Consider the following 23,330-nt stretch of genomic DNA (forward strand, 5'->3'; position numbering starts at 1 on the left):
ATCAAGAATCTGGAGGTGAATGTTCTGTTAGCAAGTTTGCAGGTGACACCAGGCTGGGAGTTGCTGCTGATTCTCTTGAGGGACAAGAGGTGTTGCAGAGGGATTTAGCTGGGTTGCAGCATTGGACAGTGATTAATGGTATGAGCTTTAATGAGAACCAATGATGGAATCTGCACCTAGGACAGGGTAAAACCAGGCACAGGTATAGTAAGGGAGAGGAGTAGTAGAGAGCCCCTCAGACAAGGTGGTCATCCCCCTGCATCCCCCTGCAGCGTTGGTGTAGCCTCACCTCATGCACTGTGTGTGGTTCTGGGCCCCACAAGTTAAGAAGGATGTGAAGGCTCTTGAATGTGTCCAGACAAGGGCAACAAAGCTGATGAAAGGGATGGAAGGCACTTGAGCACAGACCCTATGAGGAGAGGCTGAAGGAGCCGGGGCTGTTCAGCCTGGAGAAGAGGAGGCTCAGGGGAAACCTCATCACTCTCTACAACTCCCTGAAAGGAGGGTGTAGCCAGGTGGGGGTTGGTCTCTTTTGCCAGAAGACTTTCAACAAGACAAGAGGGCACGGTCTTAAGTTGTGCCAGGGGAAGTTTAGGTTAGATGTTAGAAAGAATTTCTTTACGGAGAGGGTGATCAGTCATTGGAATGGGCTGCCCAGGGAAGTAGTGGATTCTCCGTCTCTGGAGATATTTAAAAAGAGACTGGATGTGGCACTCAGTGCCATGGTCTGATAACCGCAGTGGTTGTGGATCAAGGGTTGGACTTGATGATCTCTGAGGTCCCTTCCAACCCAGCCCATTCTATGATTCTATGATTCTATGAAGGAGTGTCCTATGAGGAGTGGTTAAGGCCTCTGTGTTTGTCTTTTCTGGAGGAAAGGAGCCTGAGGGGTGACTTTGTTGTTTTCTACAGCTTCATGAGGAAGGGAAGGGGAGAGAAAGGTGCATACCTCTTCTCCCTGGGATGCAGTGACAGGACACATAGGAATGGTTCAAAGGTGTTCCAGAGGCTTAGCCTGGCCATTAGGAAGCCTTTCTTTACCAAGAGGGTGGTCAATCACTGGAACAGGCTTCCTAGGGTGTGGTCAATGCCCCAAGCCCGTCAGTGCTTAAGTGGCATTTGGGCAATGCCCTCACCAGCATCCTTTAACTCTTGGTCAGCCCTGAACTGGTCAGGCAGCTGCGCCAGGTGATCACTGACAGTCACCTGCAAAAGAAATCTGTTCACCAGGAATCAGGGCACCAAATGAGTCACTAAGACAAGTAAGGAACTGTCCTGGCCGAACTTCTGTGTACCACAAAGCCTATGCAACAGTGCTTGACACTGAATATCCACTTTAAATACACATATAAGCTTGACCTGATGAAGACAGAAACTGAAATTTTAAAGATGGTGGAGGACAAAGCAAACATTTTGGCTTACAGTGCTGCTGTGTTCTCTGGAAAGCAAAAGAGCATCAAGATATCACACGACAAGTAGGCTTTATTTGGACATTTCTGCAGTTATCTATCACAGTTTTCTTCATGTTCCTGGATATTACTCCTTCTGGATATTACACAGGTACATTACACATGCACACATAAAGAATAGTCTCAAATGAGATGTTCTTCACTGAAAAAGTGATAACTTTTTTTGTTATTATTATTATTTTCAAAATCAAGATAGCAAAATGGATAAATGCCAAAACCTAGTTATGTTGTAACACGTTACAAGATGTTCTTTGAAGTCTAGATACAAAGAATTGGCAGAGCTGGTCTTCAGTATCTTTTTTTAAGTCTGCAGAGTACCTTGCAGGAGGGGTGGTGCTGGCTCAAGTGCAAGTCTGTCTTGTGATGACAGGACACAGCCCTCAGGTGTTCCTGGTAACTTGATAATTTGATCTCTGTGCCATTATCTGGGAGCAACTGGCAGCCAAAGCTCCATCCCTGCTGATGGAGTCTCCATGTGGTGCATGTTCCTCCTGTCTCCAAGCTAAGGCTCTAAATACATTTGTGGTTTTGGTGAAATAGATCCACTACTGTGCCGTAACCAAAGGACTTGGCAGATAAAACTCACCTCCAAATGCACAGTGTAGCCTCAGGAAATAATTCAATCCTGACTGGAATCTCCTGGTTGCAGTTGGGGAGCCCTTTACCTTGCATTCCAAGCCCATTTTAAAGCTGCACAGGATGGTGAGGGACATTTTGTGTTCGGTTGCCTTCCTATGCCTTCCACTTAGAGTTTGGTGTCTTTACTTGACTATTTGTATTTTTTCTTGTATGTCTGCTTGGCTTCATCAAGCTGAATAGAATCTTTCAGCAAGACTGCACAAAGCTGCTGCAATAAGTAACCTGGGGTACACTGAATATGGTGGAATACCACAGAAAACACCAATTGCTTGGAGCAGTCAGTACAGAAATGTCTCAGCTATCTCAAAAGTCTTAACAGCAAATTATAATAACGAGGTAGTTTTTCACAGGTTTTGTGGTGAAAGTTGGCATTCCTGCTTTGCTCCAAGCTTTTCCTGGGATATGACTGATACATCTCACTTTGAGGCCCTTCCCAGTTATATGCTGTAGGATACCCTTCCCATGTCTCTGTGGGCATGCTGGCCTCTTGACCTGGCACTGGGAATTTACCTATCTCACCAGTGATACTGCCTTGGGGGATGTGGTGGCTTTTGAGATTTGGGCAGTCCCTGAGAAACCACCTGACCTTGTGCCTGGCTAAGGGGCTGTCAGACACAAGGGTCTGTACTGCTTCAGCTGGTGTGGTTTGATTTTCTTCCTGTTTTGATGTGAAATGGGAGCACCCGGCACAACAGCTACTGTTTCTCCTGAGAATCTCACAGTCTTAATACACTGCATTACAAAGCTGCCTGCAGAGCTGATCCGAAAGGCAGCACAGTGATTTATGAAACAGGCAATGTACCTGCCTCAGAGCTTCCACTTACCAGGTTGTTTTTTATAAGGTATTCTTGGTTATCAGATGCTTCCTATTTGGGCTGGTGGGTGCTCTTGGACATGGTATTCAAATCATAAACCCACACTGCAGGGTGTTCATTCAGTCCAGGTATTTCCTTACTCTGTTCCTGATTCTCCCCAAAGATGTTTCCAAATGCTGTCAGTGGGTTCAGGGTACCCTGGAGCAGGGCTCTTGCTCCTTCCTTTGAAATTGACCAGGCCTGTGAACGTGTCTGTGCTTGAGTCTCTTTCAGCTGCTGCTTTAAAGAATGTTTTATCCAAGCACTTAACTGGAGCAGAGCTGGAATGTGGGTTCTCCCCTCTCTTTGCTATTCAGGTGCTACAGTGTTGTGATCTCCCACCTTGTAAACTCCAGGAAAATAACCGCATCAGGAGGCACTGACCTACCCTGATTACACCAATTACCAAAGAAGTGGCAATTAAGGTTCAAGTATCCCTCAACAGAGGCAGGAATCCAAGACAGATTCCTTGTCAAAGGTTATATAGCTTTAGCCACTGCACTGCTACAGACAGGGGATGTGAAACTGTTCCTAAAAGGTGTCCTCAAAAAACACTGCGAAGTCTGGGGCCTGCTGTGACACAGTTTAGGCAACGCTTTAGAACTGTGTACAAATGCCAGTTATGTTGCATTGAAAAGCTCCAACAATCTCAGCACTGCAGCAGCAGCAAATCCTGGGTACAAGGAGAAACTTTCTGGTAGAAGACAGCCCTGTTCCATGTGCAGAACTGAGCTTGTAAAGATTTTTGGGTTGGATCTAGAAATCTACAGGAGCAGTTAGGTAAGAATTGGATGATAAAACTTTAGCACTAACCTTGCACTGCTGATTCTAATAATGTCGCACAGGAGGGGGGAAAAAAAAAGAAAAAAAATGGAAAAGAAAAAAAAGAAAAAGAAAAAAAAAAATAAATTGTGTTTGCCAGCTAGGTCTCCTTAAGCACTCAGCTCATTTTGTTTGTTTCCATGAGTCATTTTTAGAACAGGCAACAATAATCTAACAATACTTGAGTCACGCATAGTCTGGAGCCAACTTCTTAGAAAACACAGATTGCTTGAGGAGAGTGAAAAATTTCCTAAAAGGAAAAGTGCCTCTTCGGTTTTCATACATAACAAGAAATTATGTTTAAAAAAATAAAAGTGGTTGATGTAATTGGCTTTTGATAAAAAATGAGATGAGGGCAGCTCCCTCAAGCTGTGAATTACAACTTCACTGTACATCTTTTGCTACTAACAGCTGTTCTTACAGCTTCCCTGCCACAACATACATCCAGTCCTAGCTTATCCTTATCAGTAACACTTTCATTTCAGAAAACCAGGTGCCAAGAGATCTTCCTGAACCAAGTGCTTTAAAACTCCACTTAAAATTTCCTTTCTGTGCTCACAACTCCCCCAGTGCAATGCTAGCTGCACAGGGACTGACTCAGAGTTCCTCTGTGGAGAGAAAGCTTTTCCACCTGGTTTTCTCAAAAACAGCTCAACTTCCAGGATGTGATCGTTTGTTGTGGGAAGGCCCCATCTCATCGCCTGGAAACGGAGCTATTAGGGAGTATCTATTCCAAAACCAAGCAACAAAGGCATAAGTCTTGGTCTGACCTCTTGAGATGGGAAGGGCTTCAGCTTAAACATACTGTGCTGCTTACATCACGAGGAGTTCTTCTTTCACCTAAAAGAATTGTTTGTTCTGAGGCTATGAACAGCTGTTCTGCATTTGTAAGAAGAAAAATATACTACACAAACCACTATGATAAATATAACTCTATGCAGCATGAATAGACTATAAAAAATACCAGTTTATATACAAATACATAGGTGACAAATGAACAGTCCTGCTCTCATAAAGCATGTCTGGATTATTATTTTTTTTTCAGCCACAAAAGAGATCAAAATGCTAACTCTAAAGAGCCAAACCATCACTTTTGTTATGGTCACCAAGAAGTGGCCAGAAGAAATAAACTTTTTGCCCAAAATGTGTTTATCTGTTTAAGCTAAGAAAGTTGATTCATCCATGTAAACAGATGCTTAGTGTTAAAATAAACCTCATTCAAAAGCACTGATGCAGGAGGCTGTTACAGCAAAGACTCAGTGCAGATGGCTGGGTTGTGCATTTGACAGTATTAGCTAATAAGGCTGATTTCCTAGGTAAGCAATTTTTCATCTGATTTGTCCTCTACAATGCAACAAGGAAGAAATCCTCCTTTTTATTGCAAATACTATAGTAGTACCAGAAACAAGCTTTATAAAATATTCCAAACTTTTCAAAATTACCACTTTTCTAGCTAAGCACAGACAATTCAGATTTTTTTCTGACCTGTTTTATTCATTTCAGGCAGCAAGCTTTAATCTCAAGAGCATCATGCTTAACTGATCGTCTTTTTTTACTGTATCAATTGCAAATAACTTCTACATCTTTTAGCAGTAGCAACCGCACCTCACACTCACATCTGCCCAGTGGAAAGCTGAGGCCAGGTTAAGTTTCTCCCTGCACAGCTGCTTCCACTTGACTGGAATGAGTCACTCATCTTTTAAAGGGAGAGAAAAAAAAATTTTAAAAACCAAACTTTTGCAGACCTGTATGGTTTTGCTTTGCACCTTGTTCAGCAATTGCACTGAACAAATTGTTTATGTGAATGAACTTCACCCAATATATTAAATTAAATAACACGAGGAATAAGAAGTCATCAACCCTGTCCATATAATGTCACTGGCCCTGCTTTCCTGAAGAGATGAAAGGAGCCAACTACATCTGTAAACTTCAGCAAGGATGTAAACTTTGATACAGCAGGGACAATTTGAAAAACTAAGGAGAAGACTGCAAAGGCAATTTTACAGGGGGCAGCATGAGCAGAGTGGAGAAGTATCTACTGAGAACACATTTGTTGTTCTGCTTGTACCAGTAAACAAGGGCTTGGGAAGGAGTTAATTTAGCCACAGAAACATCTTTTGTAGCTACCTCTGGAAACAGGGGAGAGGAAAAAGGTCTCAGCATAGACTATAAACCCATCACTGAAATCAAATACATAAACTGAATATATTAAAGCTTTGAATTTTATTACACAACTTCTGAATATCTTACCCTTTTCTCCTGTTCAAGGTAAACCTAAACATGAGAAATGGAAGGATAAAGGAGAACTCCACTAAACGTAGAGTACATTTCATCAGAGTCTGTGTAGGCCAGTTTGCCTCCTGTGACGACAACGTTCACTTCATCTCCTGCTTTGAGGTGAAGAACAAGGTGGAACGTCCCAGGACCACCACAGGTCTGTCTCCCCGAGTAGGGTTTGTGATACTCCAACAGTTCCCTTCTGTACCCAGCTGTGTGGAGCTGAGCCACACTTGCATTGGAGACAGACAGCACTGCTTCTACGTACTCATCCCTCTCTGGGGCCAGGACAGCAGTGATCAGGTAGCGCCCTTCGTATGGTGATGTGAAAATGCCTGCAGAAGAGAGACAGACTGAGGTTTTTTGGAGTTATTCAAAATGGAGAGACCTGACTGCTCTAAGGACAGTGACAAAGGGATGAGGGTTACCCCATGCTACATGCAGATAACTGTGACAAGCTCAGCCTGGGCATCTGGACACCTGACAGCAAGCACAAAGCCAAAGGCTTGCTGCTTTTGGGTTAGAGCCCACCAGTCCTTCAGGGCATGGGCAACACTCATCCATATTCAGAAACTTTCTGGCCTAAGCAGCTTCTATGGCTCAGACCTGGGTGAAGAAGCAAGGGGCACCCACATGCTGTGCTAGTCCCCGGGAGTTATGGCGTGGCTATCACACTCAGGTGACATGACTATCACACTCAGGTGACATGACACTGCTTGGGAAGGTGGCAGAACTCAGTCACGGCTATTAGGGAGGCTGTGGGCATCATTTCCCTCACTCCTCTTCCCCAGGCACCCAGCTGACTGAGCTGCAGTGAGGTGGCTTAGCAGGGAACCTCACCTTTGATACCTGGGCTCAGCTGCCCTGGGGTGGGCTGAAGAGCTGGGCCTCAGTATTGCTGGGCAGTTGTAGAAAACCAGCAGTGGCAAAATGTGTGCTTGTCCACATCCAAGGGAAGCTTTTACCCCTATGTATCTGATTTAGATGGATTTATTTGGTTCAATGCCCCAGCAAGGCATTCAACTCTGTTAACCCACAGTACTGCTCATCTGGCATCTTTGTGAGTCTATTTTTTGGGTGTTACCTGTATTTGGGTTATAATAATCCCCATCATTCACGAGCACTTTGTTGAAGTGAACTACACCGACATCACTGGAGAAAGGCTTCTGTGTGAGCCCAGCAGAAAACGACACCAGAGAGGCTGCAGCAGCAGCAGCAGGTCCTAAAATGGGTAACAACATGAATCAGAGTCACATCAGGATGACAACACAGCCTCTCCCTGTCATGCTTTGTAACCCAGAGTCTCTGTTCCTGTACACACTCCCCTTGGACTAACCCTGTCACTTGAGGGATGCCAGAATCAGGATAGGTATTGCTGGCCCAGCTCCCAGGTGTCTCATCATAAAACTTACAGACCACCATAAAATTCTCCCTTTGGCCACAGATTCTTTGGTTTTTTTTTAATTCTAAGGGAAAGGTACACGCCTTGTGAATGCTGGCAGCAGAAATCCTGCCACCTCTCAATCCACCAATGCTCCTGCCACAGACCTTTGAGGCCGTCCTTGGACATCTTTGTCCTCTGTCACTGTCACAAAAGCAACATAAAGTGTCATAAAGGTGTGTGGCTCATGCCAGCTCCCCTAGTCACACAGAGAAGCTGCATGCAGCTTAGATGCCTTCTCCTCTGCTGAAGGGTAGTGAAAGTAGCTAAAAGAAGGAACACTTTGGTACTAAAGCAAAGAGAACCACCAGTGGGACTTTTCTTTCTCCAGCACTTCACTTTTGTGGGACTTGTCACTCCACAATTTTATTTTTTTTCTCACCAGACCAGAGCCTGAGGTACTTTATAGGAGGCCTGCTTACTAACTAAACACTGCCCTTAGAGTGCTGTTGGATGAAATACAGTTTGGATAATTAAGACAAATTTCTACTTTTAACAGACTGACTTCATGTCAAATGTCTAGGGATTGACCAGTTTTTAGTCCCATTTTAGCCCTTTCCTCTTAACACTAAGCAGGACACACTACCAGAAGTCAGCCCTTGTTGCTTTGTTTAGACAATAAACTAAACAGCATGTCCACTCAGAGGTGTCCTTAGATGCTCTTTGTGTTCTACCCTGTCCAGGTTAGGCCACATGTCTTCTCCATGCTGTTTCACCCCTTGCTCCTTCTTCTGCCTTTGTTAAAATGCACCTTTGGTTTTCTGTTCCTCTCAGTATGAGATGCCAATCAGCAAACAATGTTCAATTCAGGTTATATCACTTAAAAACTGAAGCTTAAAAGTGACAAAACATGTGAATATACAAATGCTATGCTATTTTTTTTTTCTGAACAATTTGGCATAGGGATTTGGGAAGAGAAGGCAAGCAGAAGACATGCCTGCATCTTCAGAAATGGTAAATAACTACCTTAATTTCCCTTGGGGGCTAGTAACCATCTGCCTCCTGTATCTTTGGAAATCTCCTTATTCAGTACTTTGTCTCATGCTCAGAAAACAGTCCGAAACACTTTTTTATTAGTCCCTTCTGCCAGTGTGCCTGCAGGTACTCCTGTGAGTGAAGATGAGATTATTTGAAAGGACCAAAATTAACTGCAGGAAGTCTACTTAAGTAAGTAGCTTTTGTCATGTTCCAGCACCTTAACACCAGACTATTACACAGAGCATCTCATTGTATCCTCAGCTTACCCTAAGACTCAAATCAACTGCAAATGCACCTCAGCTTCTTGTTGTCTCACTTGGAAAGGTTTCTTTCCCCTGTGGTCATTCTGCAGAGGTGGCAGACACTACACACTGCCCAGAAACACTGTCCTCTCCCTCTAGAGGAGCTGCAGTTCTCTTTGAGTTGCTCTCATCTGGGCAATGGAGCAACTCCCACCCTGGCTCACCATGCATCCTTCAAGATTTTCCTACAGTAATTGCTAGAATGGTTATTAAGAGTTTGCTGCTGAAATTGCCTCTCAGATCTACAGCCTAGTTTAGCACACCATCTGTGTTTGTCCAAAAGAGAAGTCTTCAGCCCCTCTAAATACCCTTATAGATCAGGTCAGCGGGCAATATAAAGAGGTTCAGGAAAGACAGAACACAACTCTGCTCCCTCACACTCTGTGCCTGTCTGAAGCTTCTCAAGTCCCACTGACAGCTCTCAGCAGAACTTCTGCAGAACCTGACAGAGAGGTGAACAACCTCCACTTACATGCCCCTACTTGCAAACAAAGATCATACAAAGATCAAAGTTCAGCTTCTCTAGGCAAGGTGAAGGCTTGGAAATTGCTGTCACTAAAGCAGTCGGTGTTGTGGAAATTATAAAAATCATGTAGAAAAGTTTTAAAAGCTCAGGACTGTATGCACAGCTCTTATGAAGAAACTGTGAGGAAGACAAAAAGTTTCATAAAAGATTTAACCACAGAATTAAAAATTCAGTTTTGCAGGTTCTGGGGGAGGAAAAGAACTCTTTAGATGTACTCAAGAAGGTTTCACTTGATATACAGATATATGTCCGCAGCTGCAGGGCTGTGTGTTCATGGCAACCTAACCAAGTATTCTGAGGAGTCAAAAGACCACAGGAGATACGTGGGTGGCCTTTGCTAGGTTACATCTACTTCTGCCCATCTGGTAGTTGTATTTCTGATTCTCCACCTCTCTTTTGACTTCCCAGAACAGTTCATACTTCCCACAGAGTCTAAGGAGCAGAAGGAAAGAGAAGAAAAATAATCAGAACAAAACAGAGCACAGCAGCACAGTATAGGCATTTTCTGTCAAGATGAAAGAAGGAAAAATAACCAAGTGTTATGGTGCTGCTGAGAAGTGTTCAGTGACTGGAAGGAGGACTCTTCAAGAATCTACACAGAAGAGAGACTGCAAGGATGTAATGTGTCTGTCTGCATTCACAACTCCTTTGCATATGGCAGGAATAGGGAGGATATGTCTGATTTCCTCTGCATGGCCAATACTCCTAAATCTAAACAAGAGCAGAGTGCATAATTTCAGTTAGAGCAAATGGGACAAAAATATCAGCAATTTATCGCTCTTTCACCTTTTTTTATTATTATTATTATCATCTCTTCAGTTTGACCCTAACACATCTCATTTCTAGAAATATTCTTTCTGCTCATGGGATGGCCATGCAGCACAGAACAGTGCCATGCTGATACCCATGAGCCAGTGCTTAAAAAATGGGGCCCATTAGCTCTGCTAAATCAGAGTGTTTCTGATGCAGATGATACCTTAGCTCATTATGAAGACACAGCTACTTTTCTCCTGAGTCTGTCATTAACAGCTCTTCATGCTCTTACAATTTCCACACTGCAGCAAGAGTTTTGCCCTAATGCTTACCTACCACTCCTTGCACAGATAACCATCCCCTACCCCATCCCTCAGCACACTTCTGTGAATTGTGCTGTTCTCTCATGCAAACAACAGCAAAACACAGCCACTGGTGTCACTGTGGGTGATAACATGTTCTTTACCTTGTAGTCAGTAAACTCAGTTTCCCAGTGCTCAGCCACTACTGTAAACCCATGAGAATGCCCCTCCCTGCCCAGTGATCAAAAGGAAGAGCTGGACAGGCAGCAGAACCCATGGCAAGTATGGTAAGGTAATTTATGTATTCAGTAAGCTCTTTCTTCAAATTAAAGACCATCTGCAACACCATCATGGTAAAAAAAACACCACTGAAGTACCATCATGGCTTTGTATCTGAAACATGTCCTACAGGCTTGCTGCTTGAAGTCCCATAGAAAGTAAAGACAGCTGAGTATCAGACAGATAAAAAGAATTTAAAAGCCAAAAAAACAAAACTAGCCCTTTTTCTGCACAGATATATAGATAGAGCAGTGTCTGCACAGTGACAGGGCTCACTAGCTCAGATTTTTTTCTATCACATCCTACAATGACTTTTTTAGAGAGAAGCAACCACTCTGCATTGAAACTGCAGAGTTAAGGACACAAACAACAATGCATTCTGCATGAGGGGGCAGGGTAGGGAAAGCAGCCTGTGCTTTCAGTGGATTTTTTTCACTGTGACCCTCTCTGTATGCTGAACAGAACATCCACATCCTCTTCTTGGCTCTGTCTTTGCCTAGTTGTATGACCTGGGGCTTGTACAAGCATTTTCTCATTAGTTCCCAGACCAGTTCATTGGCTAGTTCATTACTTTGGCCTCTGCAATCTTCCTTGCTCTAGCAAACCAAAATTCTCATAACTGTAAAATTGCCATGCTTCAGTAACATTTGCTGCTGGTATTAATTTAAATTACAATTGGTTCAACTCTTTCTATATTAAAAAGGATTAGGCAGATTCTCTAAGGTCCTGACACTGAACTCACCTTTGCCATAAACCCACCTATGAAAACAGAGTTAATGTGTAATATTGTGACTCATAGTGCCTCATTCATACTTTAAAGTCTGCAGAATGTTACCCACAGAGTTATACTCTAAGATGCAGGTAAACAGATACCAAATGGATCTGAACAACCCAAGAAATTCTTAAGTATTGGAAGTATGCAAATTATGCCTCAGCATTCAAGGAGAGCATCAGTTTAATCCCAGAGGACAGAGTGGGAACACTCAACATCTTTCTAAGCACTGCTTTTATATAACAGAAGCTATTCAGAAACAGAAATGTGACTACTTAGAAGGCCAATTTAATAGTACAAGCGTCTTATTTTAGGACCAGTAGTAGAAGAGGGTCTGATTTTCTTTCAAATTTGAATTTCAGTACCACAAAACATACTGAGGGAAGACTGGCAAAGACATCATAAACTGTGGTCCTGCATGAATTAGATAGTAAGGATTCCTTGATGCCCTGTTTAAGCATTAAGTTCCTCCTCCAGTAAGCCAAAAGTCTTCCCTTCCCCAACTGTTAATTCCCATAACACTGTTAACTGCTGAATTCTGCCCCAAAATGCTCTCATTCTTTATTGTTTTTAAGCAGGCACTGGCCATTAGAGACAGCAAATGTAAATTTACTCTAACTCCATGGAAGTCTAATAGCTATTTGAACCATCCTTACCTCTCTGTTTCCTATGACTGTACCTGTCATTGGGATTTGCAAGGCATTTTTTGGGAAGTTGGATCAGCAGGCATAATATATTTTGACAGGAAAAGGAACTCTTTGGTCAAGGCCACATCTCTCCGGATGCCAGGGTGATTAACATTCCTTGCCCCATGTTCCACCAAGCAGCAAACAAGCACGCTGCCTGCCACAGCATGCCCTTCAATGCTCTTAACACCCACCTACTGTTTCACACAGTTTTAGGATAAACTTATTAAAATGCTGCTGTCTATAAACGGCAATGGGTTGTACGAAGTGGAATAAAACCCCCAGGAAATCCATTTATTAAAGAAATCAGAAATCTCTGTTGGCTTTGCTGTTACCAAGATAAACGAACATTTCTTTACTTCTCATCCTCGTCCAGAAGCCTCATCTATCACTGCTTGTTCACACCACAACACCCAAAATGCAAAAAGGTTGCTTTAAGGCTCCACCACAATCCTCAAAAGCATAAAGATTGCTTTAAGGCTATGACAGATTTTTAATTCAAATGTATAAGTGTCAGAATTACACTGTGAACTCTTTACAATTCTTTTTTTCAGTCCTCAAACTAGTCTTCAGATTATCTGTGATTTTGTTGGGTCTATCAAACTAAGTCCCAAAGGCAGGATTTTAGATGCCATAAAGATCTAATGTTTTATTTTCATCTATTTCTCCTGTTTCCTCAACGTAACTTAGATTAAATCATTCTTTTTTGAAGAGGGTGTGGGAATATTCACTTTGATCCAGGATACCATTCCCTAGGGCTTGATAAGATCTTGAGTATGAAGTTGTAGGGCAAGTAGCACTCAATCAACATATTTATCAAGATAGCATGTCTCACACAAGATCTGTACCTGTTCATCATACAAATCCATAAATAAACTGTGAGATTAACACTTATATATATAAAAAAATAGCCTACCAAACCAAGAAAGCTGCATTTTGAATCTTTTTTAACTGTAGTTGGCACTGGCATCACTCCTGCTTTCACTGAAGTTAGGAACACAAGCCCCTGTGATTTCTAGCAAAGCTCAAAACTCTCCCATGAGGAGGAACCAACTCATGCCCTAGCTCAGGTACTAACAGTGCTTCAAGATCTCAGTCTTAGCCTTATTTATATCTTGCTAAAAATATCAAAACTGTCAGGAAAAAAAAACATATTTCTTCATTTAAAAGGGAAAAAAAAAGATCAGTCAGTACTGGCAGTTGCTGGGAAATAGAAATACTTTGTATTTAAAACAAACACTGAAACAACAAACTTGAAATAAACAAACCAAATGATTTTTCAAAACCTCAGAGGTTGCAGATTATGTTTTATTGCTAAGGTACAGCAAAAACCAGTTGGATTTTCCTCGATGCTATACTTAAATAATAAAAATCATCACTTTCTTCTCTAAACTGACTTTTCAAGGACTGAAACAAAGATTAAGTACCTGTGTAAAAATTTCTTGCAAGGTTGCCTTACCTTGTGAGTCCGCTGTAGGAGGAGATAACTTTGGATATCCTACAAAGAAAAAGTAGTATGTGTCACACAGTACATAGTGAGAATACATTATGACAAAGTGTTGCTGCAGTCTTCTTAAATACACCATTCGCTACAGCAACAACCTACTAAAATACCTGCCAAGTAGCATCTCCCATGTAATGCTCAATTACTGTTAAGCTGGGACAGCTCTGGCAAAGAAAAACAAATTTGTACTACAATGCACTCAATCCACTGCAAGCCACTCTGGCAAGGGGAAAAAAAAAAAAAATTAATTTAATTTTTCCTAGTGGAAAGACTGCAGTAGGCACCAAGGAGTTTACATCAGCCCTGTTGACCTCATGTTTTGTGCAGCCTTGGCAAAGGCAACAAAACTGGCACTGAATGTGTTTCTTCTGCTTCTGTGGCCAGCTGGAGGCTTCAAAGGCTCATTCACAAATCGCCTCTGCCATGACCCCGTTCCCAGCAGCAAAGGCTGCAATGGGCACCCATGGAAAGCTGAAAGCAGCAGCAGGTCAAGGGAAGGGATTCTCCCACTCTATCCTACCCTAGTGAGATCCCATCTGGAGTCCTGTGTCCAGTTCTGGAGCCCCCAGCACAGGAAGGACAGGGAGCTGAAGGAGCAAGTCCAGAGGAGGGCCATGAAGATGATGAGAGGGCCGGAGCACCTCTCTTATGAAGACAGGATGAGAGAGTTGGGGTTGTTCAGCCCAGAGAAGTGATGGCTCCAGAGAAATCAGAAGCAGCCTTCCAGAACCTGAAGGGGCTACAGGAAAGCTGGAGAGGGACTTCTACAGGGGCATGTAAGTGATAGGACAAGGGGTAATGGCTTTAAACTGGAAGAGGGGAGATATTTAGGTTAGTTAGGAAGACATTATTTTCATTGAGGGCACTGGCACTGGTTGTCCAGGGAAGCTGTGGATGCCTCATCATTGGAAGTGTTCAAGGATAGGATGGATGGGGCCTGGAGCCTAGTGGGAGGTGTCCCTTCCCTATGGCAGGGGGGTTGGAACTATATGATCTTGATTATGAAGACACTATGTGATCTGGAAGGCCTCTTCCAACCCAAACCATATGATTCTGTGAAAGGTGGCTGGAAAAGCACAATGTATCTCAGTTATCATCTCTTTAGAGCAAGGAGTGAGTCACTATTAGTTGGGTTCTCTCACCTGGTGCCCCAGCATACCCTTCAGCAATGGGCATGGTACTCTGACCAGCCTGGCCATCCGCACTCCTAAGCCGCCCTCTGCCTGACATTAGAACAGTGCCTGGAGGCCCTGCCTCTCCAGTCTCCAGGATGATCCCAGTTGTTCCAGGCACGAATGGCATAACTTCTGACCCTGGAAGTGCTGGACGTGGAAGAGGTCTTGGCTGTGGTGGCTGGAGGGGGATCCTCTGTCGTGGAGGTTGTATCCTTGGCCTTGATGGCAACAGGGAGATGCCAGGTTGGGGCTGCAGAGGTGGTCGTGGTGGCAATGGCTGCTGTCCTACTTCTGATTGCCCTGTAAAATGATGAAAGAAGAGGAAAGATACAGAATGATTTGTCTAAAATAGTACATAAAATTGCATAATTTGGTTAAAAATATACTTTAAAATAAAACAGGACTAAATTTGAGGCCACCTTTCCCCTCAAACCCAAGACTGCGCTGGGAAAACTCTTCCTTTCTTGCACTACAACAGACTCACCCTTTCTGTGGGCCAGGGAAAGGAGAAAAGGCAGCCTTGAGCCAGGACAAACAGCAGTCAAAATAACCCATGAACACTCACCTGCTAGTCCAGATTTTATATTCTGCACCAAGAGGGTTTTGTGTCCAACCTATTCCCACCAGTGCCTCCACATCCATTGCATTGCTCTATGTCTACTTTCACTTCACGTCTCCTGAATTCTTCCCACCCATCACTCTTACTTTTGACTCTGTATTCACACAACACCTAGCACAAAGCACTCTCATTCTTATCTGACCCTCTAGCACTACCATAAAAATCAACCACAGCAAAAAAAAAACTGAGTAAAAGAACACCAACTTACATCATTTTTCTCTACTTTTAAAATGAACCATTTTAAAATTCCAAAGGCTCCCATTACTAATATTTTCTGTCAATGAAGGCAGAACCCTAGGATATAATTGACCAGAAAAGCCTCTATTTTTAAAGGGAAGAGACACCATTAAAAGACTTTTCCAGTAGGGCAGCCAACATATATGACATCAGGGTTGAAAACTGATTTCATTTGTGTATCTGGTGCAGTTTTAAGCCCTTTATAGGAATTATGTCTTATTCATAAAAACAAAGTCTTAGATTATACTTAAGAATGCACTATCCTCCTAAAAATGTAGCTGAACTGTATCTACATCCTACACAAAATAGGAATTTTATCTACAAATGTGTAGATTTTAGCAGATACAATGAGAGCTTTTACACAGAATAATTAGAATTTCATTCTAGACTAACCATTAGCATTGGTTATTTTGATTTCATTGTGAGACTAAAAGATGGCTTTAGGTACAGAAAAGTAACTGAGTTTCTGGGGAAATGGAAAAACATCCCCTTGTAAATGTATCTGATGCCACTTGTGTCTGCCATGAGCCACAGTGGAGACCAATGCTCTCGGGTCTCAGTGGTCAGAATGAGGCACTTCAATTCATCACAGTCCGAAACCAGCCTGGATAGATTGATCAGTGGCTAGGGCAAAACCAAATGGCTCTGCTCAGAACCAGATGTGGTGCAAAGCTTCCCCTGGTTCTGCTGAGGGGATGAAAGTTTAAGACCAAGTCACAGAGGTATTGGCTGTGATGTGTGGCTGGGGTCCAGACGGTGTCACTGGGTCACTGGTAACCCACGTGCTGCTTTGTGACTATTTGGCACCTGCACTTCACCCTTGTGGATCTCTTTTTTTTGTTTTCAGTCTCATAAAAAGTGCACATAAGCCTTCTGGAGTACTGGGAGGCTGTCTGAAGTCATAGTCTCATACCACCTGCATTCATTTGCTAGAAAAAAAAAATCCTTCCAAGCTTTGCTGGCTGACTTGAACTGTCATGAGGATTGAAACTTACACAAGCAATGCACCACAAAGCTGGACTGAAGTGCCCTTGGTAACTCTGTCCAGAGAGCAGAACAAAGAATTAAATGTTCCCTTTATACAAATTAAAATTATTTTAGAAAAAAATCCCAGGTTTAAAGCACTTTTTGTTTGTTTGTTTGTTTTTAAAAAAAGCTCACGGTATCAAAATTAATTGTTTAAGAGTTGTTAACTTAGTGAGGCTTCTTCTGTCCACAGTGGTATAGATTTAGACTTTCAAGTGAGATCTTCAGATTAACCTTGTCCAAAACACAGTTTGACAAAATACTATACATTGGGATGCACGTAATTCTCATTTCTCAAGTCACTTAAGCTGAGCTCTGGTAACACAGCTACTTGGGCTGACACAAGGCAAATGAATACATGTGTCTGCTTGCTTTGCTAAACCTTTAAATAACCACCCACAGCACAAATCCTGTATCCTGTGCAAACTGCTTCCTTCCATGCAGCACGAAGTCAGCAATATTCAGAATTATACAACTACATCTCCATAGAGCTAAATCCAAAATTATCTGCCTAAAGCTCAGCTATAGCTAGGAGTCAGATATGTGTGGGTCTAGAGGGATCTGGCCTGCCAACTCTGCCAGCCATTTGGCCTCTTCTACTGAGATGCATCACAGCAAGACAACATATAAATAAATCACAAGATAAAGATGATAATGCTGGAGCCATCCTATCCAGATGTTCAGTTATGTAACATGTATTTTTGATTCACAAGTCAATGAGAACATGATACTCCCAACGAAGGCTGGGATGAACCTAGATGGACCTCCCTAAGCTTTTCTGAGCAGCAGACAAAACAGAAATCTTGTCCATCATCTTCCCATCTATCTGGGAAGGCAAAGAGCAGAGCTGAGATCATTACACAGCTGAGGACTGCAAGATTGCCTTGAGTGTCCTTCCTGCCTTGGCTCTCATCACTGGTGTGACTGAAAACTTGGTTACCCTGTCTGGCAACAGCTCCTGTTCTCACATGCCCATCCACAACCGAATCAGAAGGAGTTTTCCTCCTCAGTTGGAATAAGAATGCTCTTGTTTCCCCTCCTCCTCTCAAAAATATTTTCTTTTATTCAGTTTATTCAGGCAGGCAGCTTTAATCTACAGTTTGCTTCACTCAAGAAGGAATGATTTACTGGGTGGACTGGATGCATGAGGTGGGTGGATCTTTGAGGTGCACCCATTTCTGGTATGGTTCTGCCCCAACCGTGTTCTCCTCAGCACCCAAAACACATAGAAAAAAAGTGCATAAAACAAACAAGTGGGTAAAGCAATCCGTGACTGCACTCACAATAAGACATAAAGGCATGGTTTGAATTTTCTTATATCAACACCAAAAGGATTTGACAATGAAGTTACAAAGTATCATTTTGCACTACACTAAAATTTTATGTTGTGCTTTTATCCATGCTGTATAGAGCATACATTTGGCTTCTTAGACTATAGCTCCAACGAACAATATTTAACTTTTGAAGCCTTGCTGCAGAGAAAATTACCAGAGGAATTGCAGTTCCAGTCAAATAACTGTAACCAAAGCAAACTGCTCTCCCAGCATGGTATCTGGCTGCAAGACAACACTCCTGGCTCCTGGAAAACTTCCTGAATCTATATGAATAGGCAGTAAGTTTAAAAAGACCACTAATCTCAACACTGCTTTCAGTCTCATGCCATTTGAGGAGCAAATGTACCTGCAGAGATGCACAGTGTGCAATGAGAATTCAATCAAATTACCCTGAAAGATGTGGAGCTGGGGACAGTCACCATTTAAGGTGGAGAAGGAGCTGCTGGATTACATTACCTTGGCAAGAACATCATGCATCATGAGCTTAGAGCAGACCCACAGCTGCCCTCATCACTGCCTTGTGTACAAGGAATAGCAGCACACTGTGCTACCCTCAACAGAAATTGTAATAAATAAAATATAGTTCTGACCTCTTGCAAAGGGATCTGACAGTCATTCACTAACTTGGATTGTTAGTTTGAACTGGGGCACTTCAAATCCCCTAATAAAAAATTCTGAAGAAAACACTGCCATATTCCTAAGATCAGGGTAATTTGACTTTGCTCAGGTTTACAGTACACTGGGTTTACACTGCTTGATAAGATTTTATATCATATTTCTTGCAGTGTATCCTTGCCTTACCGTCCCCAACAACTGTTATGAGTAACAATTTGTTTCTGTTTCCACCCTCCTGAATTCAAATTACATCATCTGAATGTTATGATACACTGGAAAATAGTGCATCAGAAATTCAACACCATCTGCAGCCAGGACCAAAAAGCTTATTTTCCAGTGATGTTGAAAATCAGAGATGATGCTGCAGATCATGGACATAAAAGCAGTTCAAGCCATACCCAATGCATGAAACGGGGATCCCAAACAGCTTCCTAAAAAGGCTCTTTTGCCAAAATCTTTCTGCAATTTGGGCCACCAAAATGGACTGCTGTGCCAGACAGTGCTATTGTAATTGGAAACATCTGGGGATACTTCATGGATCCCTCAGAGGCCAGGAGCACCCCAGAGCAGTGAGGGATGCTCAGAGTACCTCAGCCCAGCACCAGCAGCAGCGTCCTGCCCCAGGCTTTAACACCCAATGCTGGATGTTGTCCTGTAATTATTGGGGCTCAACCCCAAAGCAGCATTACATATGCTACAGATACCCAGGCACACTGAGGCTTTTTAATGCTTTTATAGCACCGTAATAGGGGCTGATGAATACAACCCATGAGGCAGCTTGGACACCTGCTTTAAATCGCAGAAGAAGGATTAGTGTATGTATCTTGGATCTTTCCCCGGTGTTAGTCCCTAGTGCAAATTCTGGGTGAGATTGAGGAGAAACAGGATTATATAAATACAATCATGCTGCATTTAATAGGGACTGGGTCTGCTTTTGTAAAATCATAGAGGTGAAGGTCTGTTCACCTGTTGAACTTAAGTAAAAATTTTACCAAAAGAAATTCCTGAGACTTACAGATTCCCTGCATTCTCCCTTTAAAAGAAGAAAAGCTTTTTTTTTTTTTTTAATTTCACACAAGAGCTCATCTCAGGGGGATTTTTGTGTCAAGCACTTCAATACATCTGGTGTTCAGCAATTAAACAGAACAAACTCATCTGTCACAGGGTTTCAAGACTCCACCTTGGAGTGAAAAGGATATTCTTCCCTGCAGCAGTTACTTTCAGACCTTCCATGAAGCACAACTTTTCCATTCAAGCAAGGGTGCTCACAATCCCATAATCTTATCTCCCTCAGCCACTACCAACAGCCACTACCAACAGCCACAGCCCCCAGGCTCTCTCCCCTCCACACCTCTTCTGGTTTAAGTCCAGTTACAGAATTGGCCTCTTATTTATCTCACCCGTACACAGAATTAAACCAGAAGCATCAACTAGCTGAGGAGTGCAATTTCAGAGCCTTCTCCAATTCCTATGTTTCTGCGTCATGCTAACAGAAACAGGAACTCAGCTTCCTTCTGTAAACTTTGACTCTCAGAAAAACAACACAGCACTGAAATCTGTGGCAAGAACTGCAGAAGGAACCGAGTAGCATAGGGCAAGTTCTCTAAGCAGTCATGGCAAGGCTCACCAAGGTGTAGGGTTTACCATTTCAAAGCCTTTTGTGCAGAAGAGAATGTGCCTGTACTTCTCAGCCACTTCAACACAAACTTTAAGCCACCTGGGGAGGATGATTTGGGCAAAGATGTTGGGCCACTAACAGAAGCATCTGAAGCATGAAAACACTGCCAGCTGGGGTATGCACATATTGCCAGCTTGCCAACCACGTCGTGGGAATACAAATTCCTGGCAGAGTTATGAAGCAGAAGTCTTACATTGCCACACCGAGAAATGCCAGAGCTTGTTTGCAAACGTCCTATATCAAAGAGTTGCTGCTGAATTGTAGTAATTAATTCATGCTAAGAACAAAACTTACAGGGAACCTTTTTTAACATGAATTTGAATTTCTTTGACTTCATTTTTCTTCATTTAATTTTCAGTTTCCCCCCAAGGAACCAAGAATAATCTCACACAAAATAAACTAAACCAAAATAAAACCTAATCGAGTGTACTGGAGTAATACCCACTGATAGTTATTACTTAAAACTCACTTGAAACACACAATTCAAAAACATTAGTTTTCCCTCTCTCTTTATTCTGGCTCAAAGTAAACATGTAAGCACATAGGACTTCCCTATTTTTTTTCTTAATAATACTTTTAAAAACACTCAGAGTCCTCTGTGGTGTTCTAGAGCAAAGAGCCAAAATTAGAGTCACTATGAACACAAAGTAGAAATTGTGTAATATTAAATTTTTCCTCCCCTGTTTCGTTCCTCTATAAATGATTCCTAAAATCAAGCCTGTTGAAAAACAAACTGAAAAAAGCCTTTAAAAAAGCAAGAAGACCTTACCTGTGCCAGACTGAGATTTCAGCATGCCTTCAATGTCTGTGGTGATTTTGGAGACCTGACTATTAAACTGTCGTACAGAATTTTTGAGGCCAGAAATATCAGTGGAATGAGATGCTATAGTTCCATTTATTTCACGGATACAGTTCCATAAGCTGCTCACATGCTTATTCAGACCTTCTTTTATCTTCTGCAAGTTACCTGAGACAGAGTCCAGCTTGCCACAAACTTTTTCAACATGAGAGACCCTGCTCTCAACATCTGAAACACCCTCCTGGATACCCTGGGTCTTTTCTTTGCACTTGCCAAGATCATTCAGGATATTGTCATTCAATTGCTCTAGTCTCTCCTTCACTTCACCACAGCAATTATCACTGGGATGAGCAGTTTGATTTGCAAATGTCCTCTGCATTTGATCAATTTTTCGGAAGACACCTCGTTGTGTTTTTCTGCAAGTAGAGTTGACACCCAGAAGCTGCTCTTTGCAGCTATTCAAGCCATCTTGAAGATTTTTCATATCTTTATCCATGATATTTAGACTATATCGGAATACCCGTACATCCCTCTGCATTTTCTGGATGTCACGTTGGTTACCCTTTATTAAGTTGAGTTTCTCATTAAGAGAGCTATTTAGAGACTGCAGGAGAGCTGAGTTGTTCTCCATTTTCCAAAGCAAGTGGTTGTGTTTGCTGTTATAATTTTCTAACTCTTTCTGAAGGTCCCCCCTACCTGGTGGTGTGGACTGACATTTCTGCCCACAGAGGTGTTCAAGTGACAGTACTTTGCTCTTCAGGAAACTCATCTCTGCTGTAAATTGCTCATTGGCAAACCCTGCGTCACTGGGCAAGATGGGCTCGGGATTAATAAACATTCCATGTGGGTCTGTTGTATTAGCAATCTCAAAAATAGTGCCACCCAGCCTATCTTCTAGTGACCGTAGCTTTTGGTCAAACAAATCTCTCAGTTCATCCACCTCGGTAGCTATAGTGCCGCGGAGAGTTTCCTCAACGTAAAAACAATGCTCTTCAGCATTTCTTTCTGTAACATTCATCCTGGCATCCAGCTCCTCCAGCCTCTCACCAAACATGTCTTCTAGATCTGGAGTTGACAATCGACTGATTTCATTATCTATTCTGACATTCAAGATCCTGTGTGCTTCCGCAACTCTGTCAATCTTCGTATCTAAATCTTTTAATTTTTGGTCTAAGTCACTTCTCTCGCTGTCCTTGCAACAACTAGACTTGTTTGATGGAATCTGAGTCCGGAGATTATTTATTTCTTTCCTCAAATCATTCTCTTTTCCTCTTATAACATCAATTATTCCTACACAGTTATTTTCATTGTCATCACACTGCTGTTGGATATCCTGTAGTTTGTATTCACAGGAGTTCTTCAGATCTGCCATTTTCTTTTCAAATCCATCTAGTATTTCCTGTCTGAGGGACTCAAATTTTGAGTCTATATATTCCTGATATATATTGTCACTGGGCATTGTTATTGTAGGCCCTCGTGCTGCCTCCTGCAGTTGTTTTAGTTGTCCTTCGTAGCCTTTTACTTTTCCATTCAGTTCCTCCAGTTTGTCATTCCTCATCTTCAAGGCTTCTTTGACCTCAGCTAGCTCAGACTTTAAATCTTCCATTTCAAAATCAAGAAATGGGTCTTTCTGATCTTTATTGCTGTGGAGTCCAGGCAGATGAATACTGTCTGTTTCACCACCAACAGCACTGTCAGGCTCTGGGCGGTCGTAAAGGTTGTTCAGCCAAGTGACCAGCACCTTACTTGCATCTTCTTGGACAGTCAACTTCAGGTTTTCATTCACACCTGCCACAGAAGACTGAAGTTCAAGCACCGATCGTGTAAGTCTAAACAATTCATCCTCCAAAAACTGCATTTTTTTCTCATATGGTGAAGGTTCTGGCGCTTCTGTTGGTTCTGCATCTGTTTCATGGAAATAAGAGGCAAAATCTGGATATAAATATTTGCAGTGGTATCTTGTTTTAACCAGCTAAGGTTAATTTCACATTTCTTTAAACCCAAAGAATTATTTAACCTGCATAATGCCTGCTCTTTTTTTTGTATTCTTTTCAGTAGTTTATAATTGAGATGCTATCAAAACACTCCAAACTAAAAATTTTACCACACTGACCAATTCGTGCCAAGATAGAATAGCAATAGATGAATAAACTAGCAAACAGACCCCCTCTTTCTTGTTCAACAGTGCATCTAAGCTATAGCATATATAACAGACCATTATAGATCCATACACATCACAGCAT

At 42.3% G+C, this 23,330-nt stretch overlaps 1 protein-coding gene across 1 annotated transcript in view; it reads right to left on the minus strand.

Annotated features, from left to right (window-relative positions):
• Positions 1-1,635: 1,635 nt before the first annotated feature.
• EMILIN2 (elastin microfibril interfacer 2) overlaps positions 1,636-23,330 on the minus strand; it is a 39,478-nt gene continuing 17,783 nt past the window's right edge. Inside the window, exons 4-8 of the mRNA XM_030446208.1 lie at positions 21,058-22,992; positions 14,747-15,079; positions 13,560-13,598; positions 7,146-7,283; positions 1,636-6,396 (exon numbers count right to left, since the gene is read on the minus strand). Coding sequence (XP_030302068.1) covers positions 6,059-6,396; positions 7,146-7,283; positions 13,560-13,598; positions 14,747-15,079; positions 21,058-22,992 — 2,783 coding nt within the window. The 3' untranslated portion in view covers positions 1,636-6,058. The remainder of the gene's footprint in view (positions 6,397-7,145; positions 7,284-13,559; positions 13,599-14,746; positions 15,080-21,057; positions 22,993-23,330) is intronic.

The sequence above is a fragment of the Calypte anna genome, chromosome 2, assembly GCF_003957555.1.
Source record: "Calypte anna isolate BGI_N300 chromosome 2, bCalAnn1_v1.p, whole genome shotgun sequence".
NCBI lineage: Eukaryota > Metazoa > Chordata > Aves > Apodiformes > Trochilidae > Calypte > Calypte anna.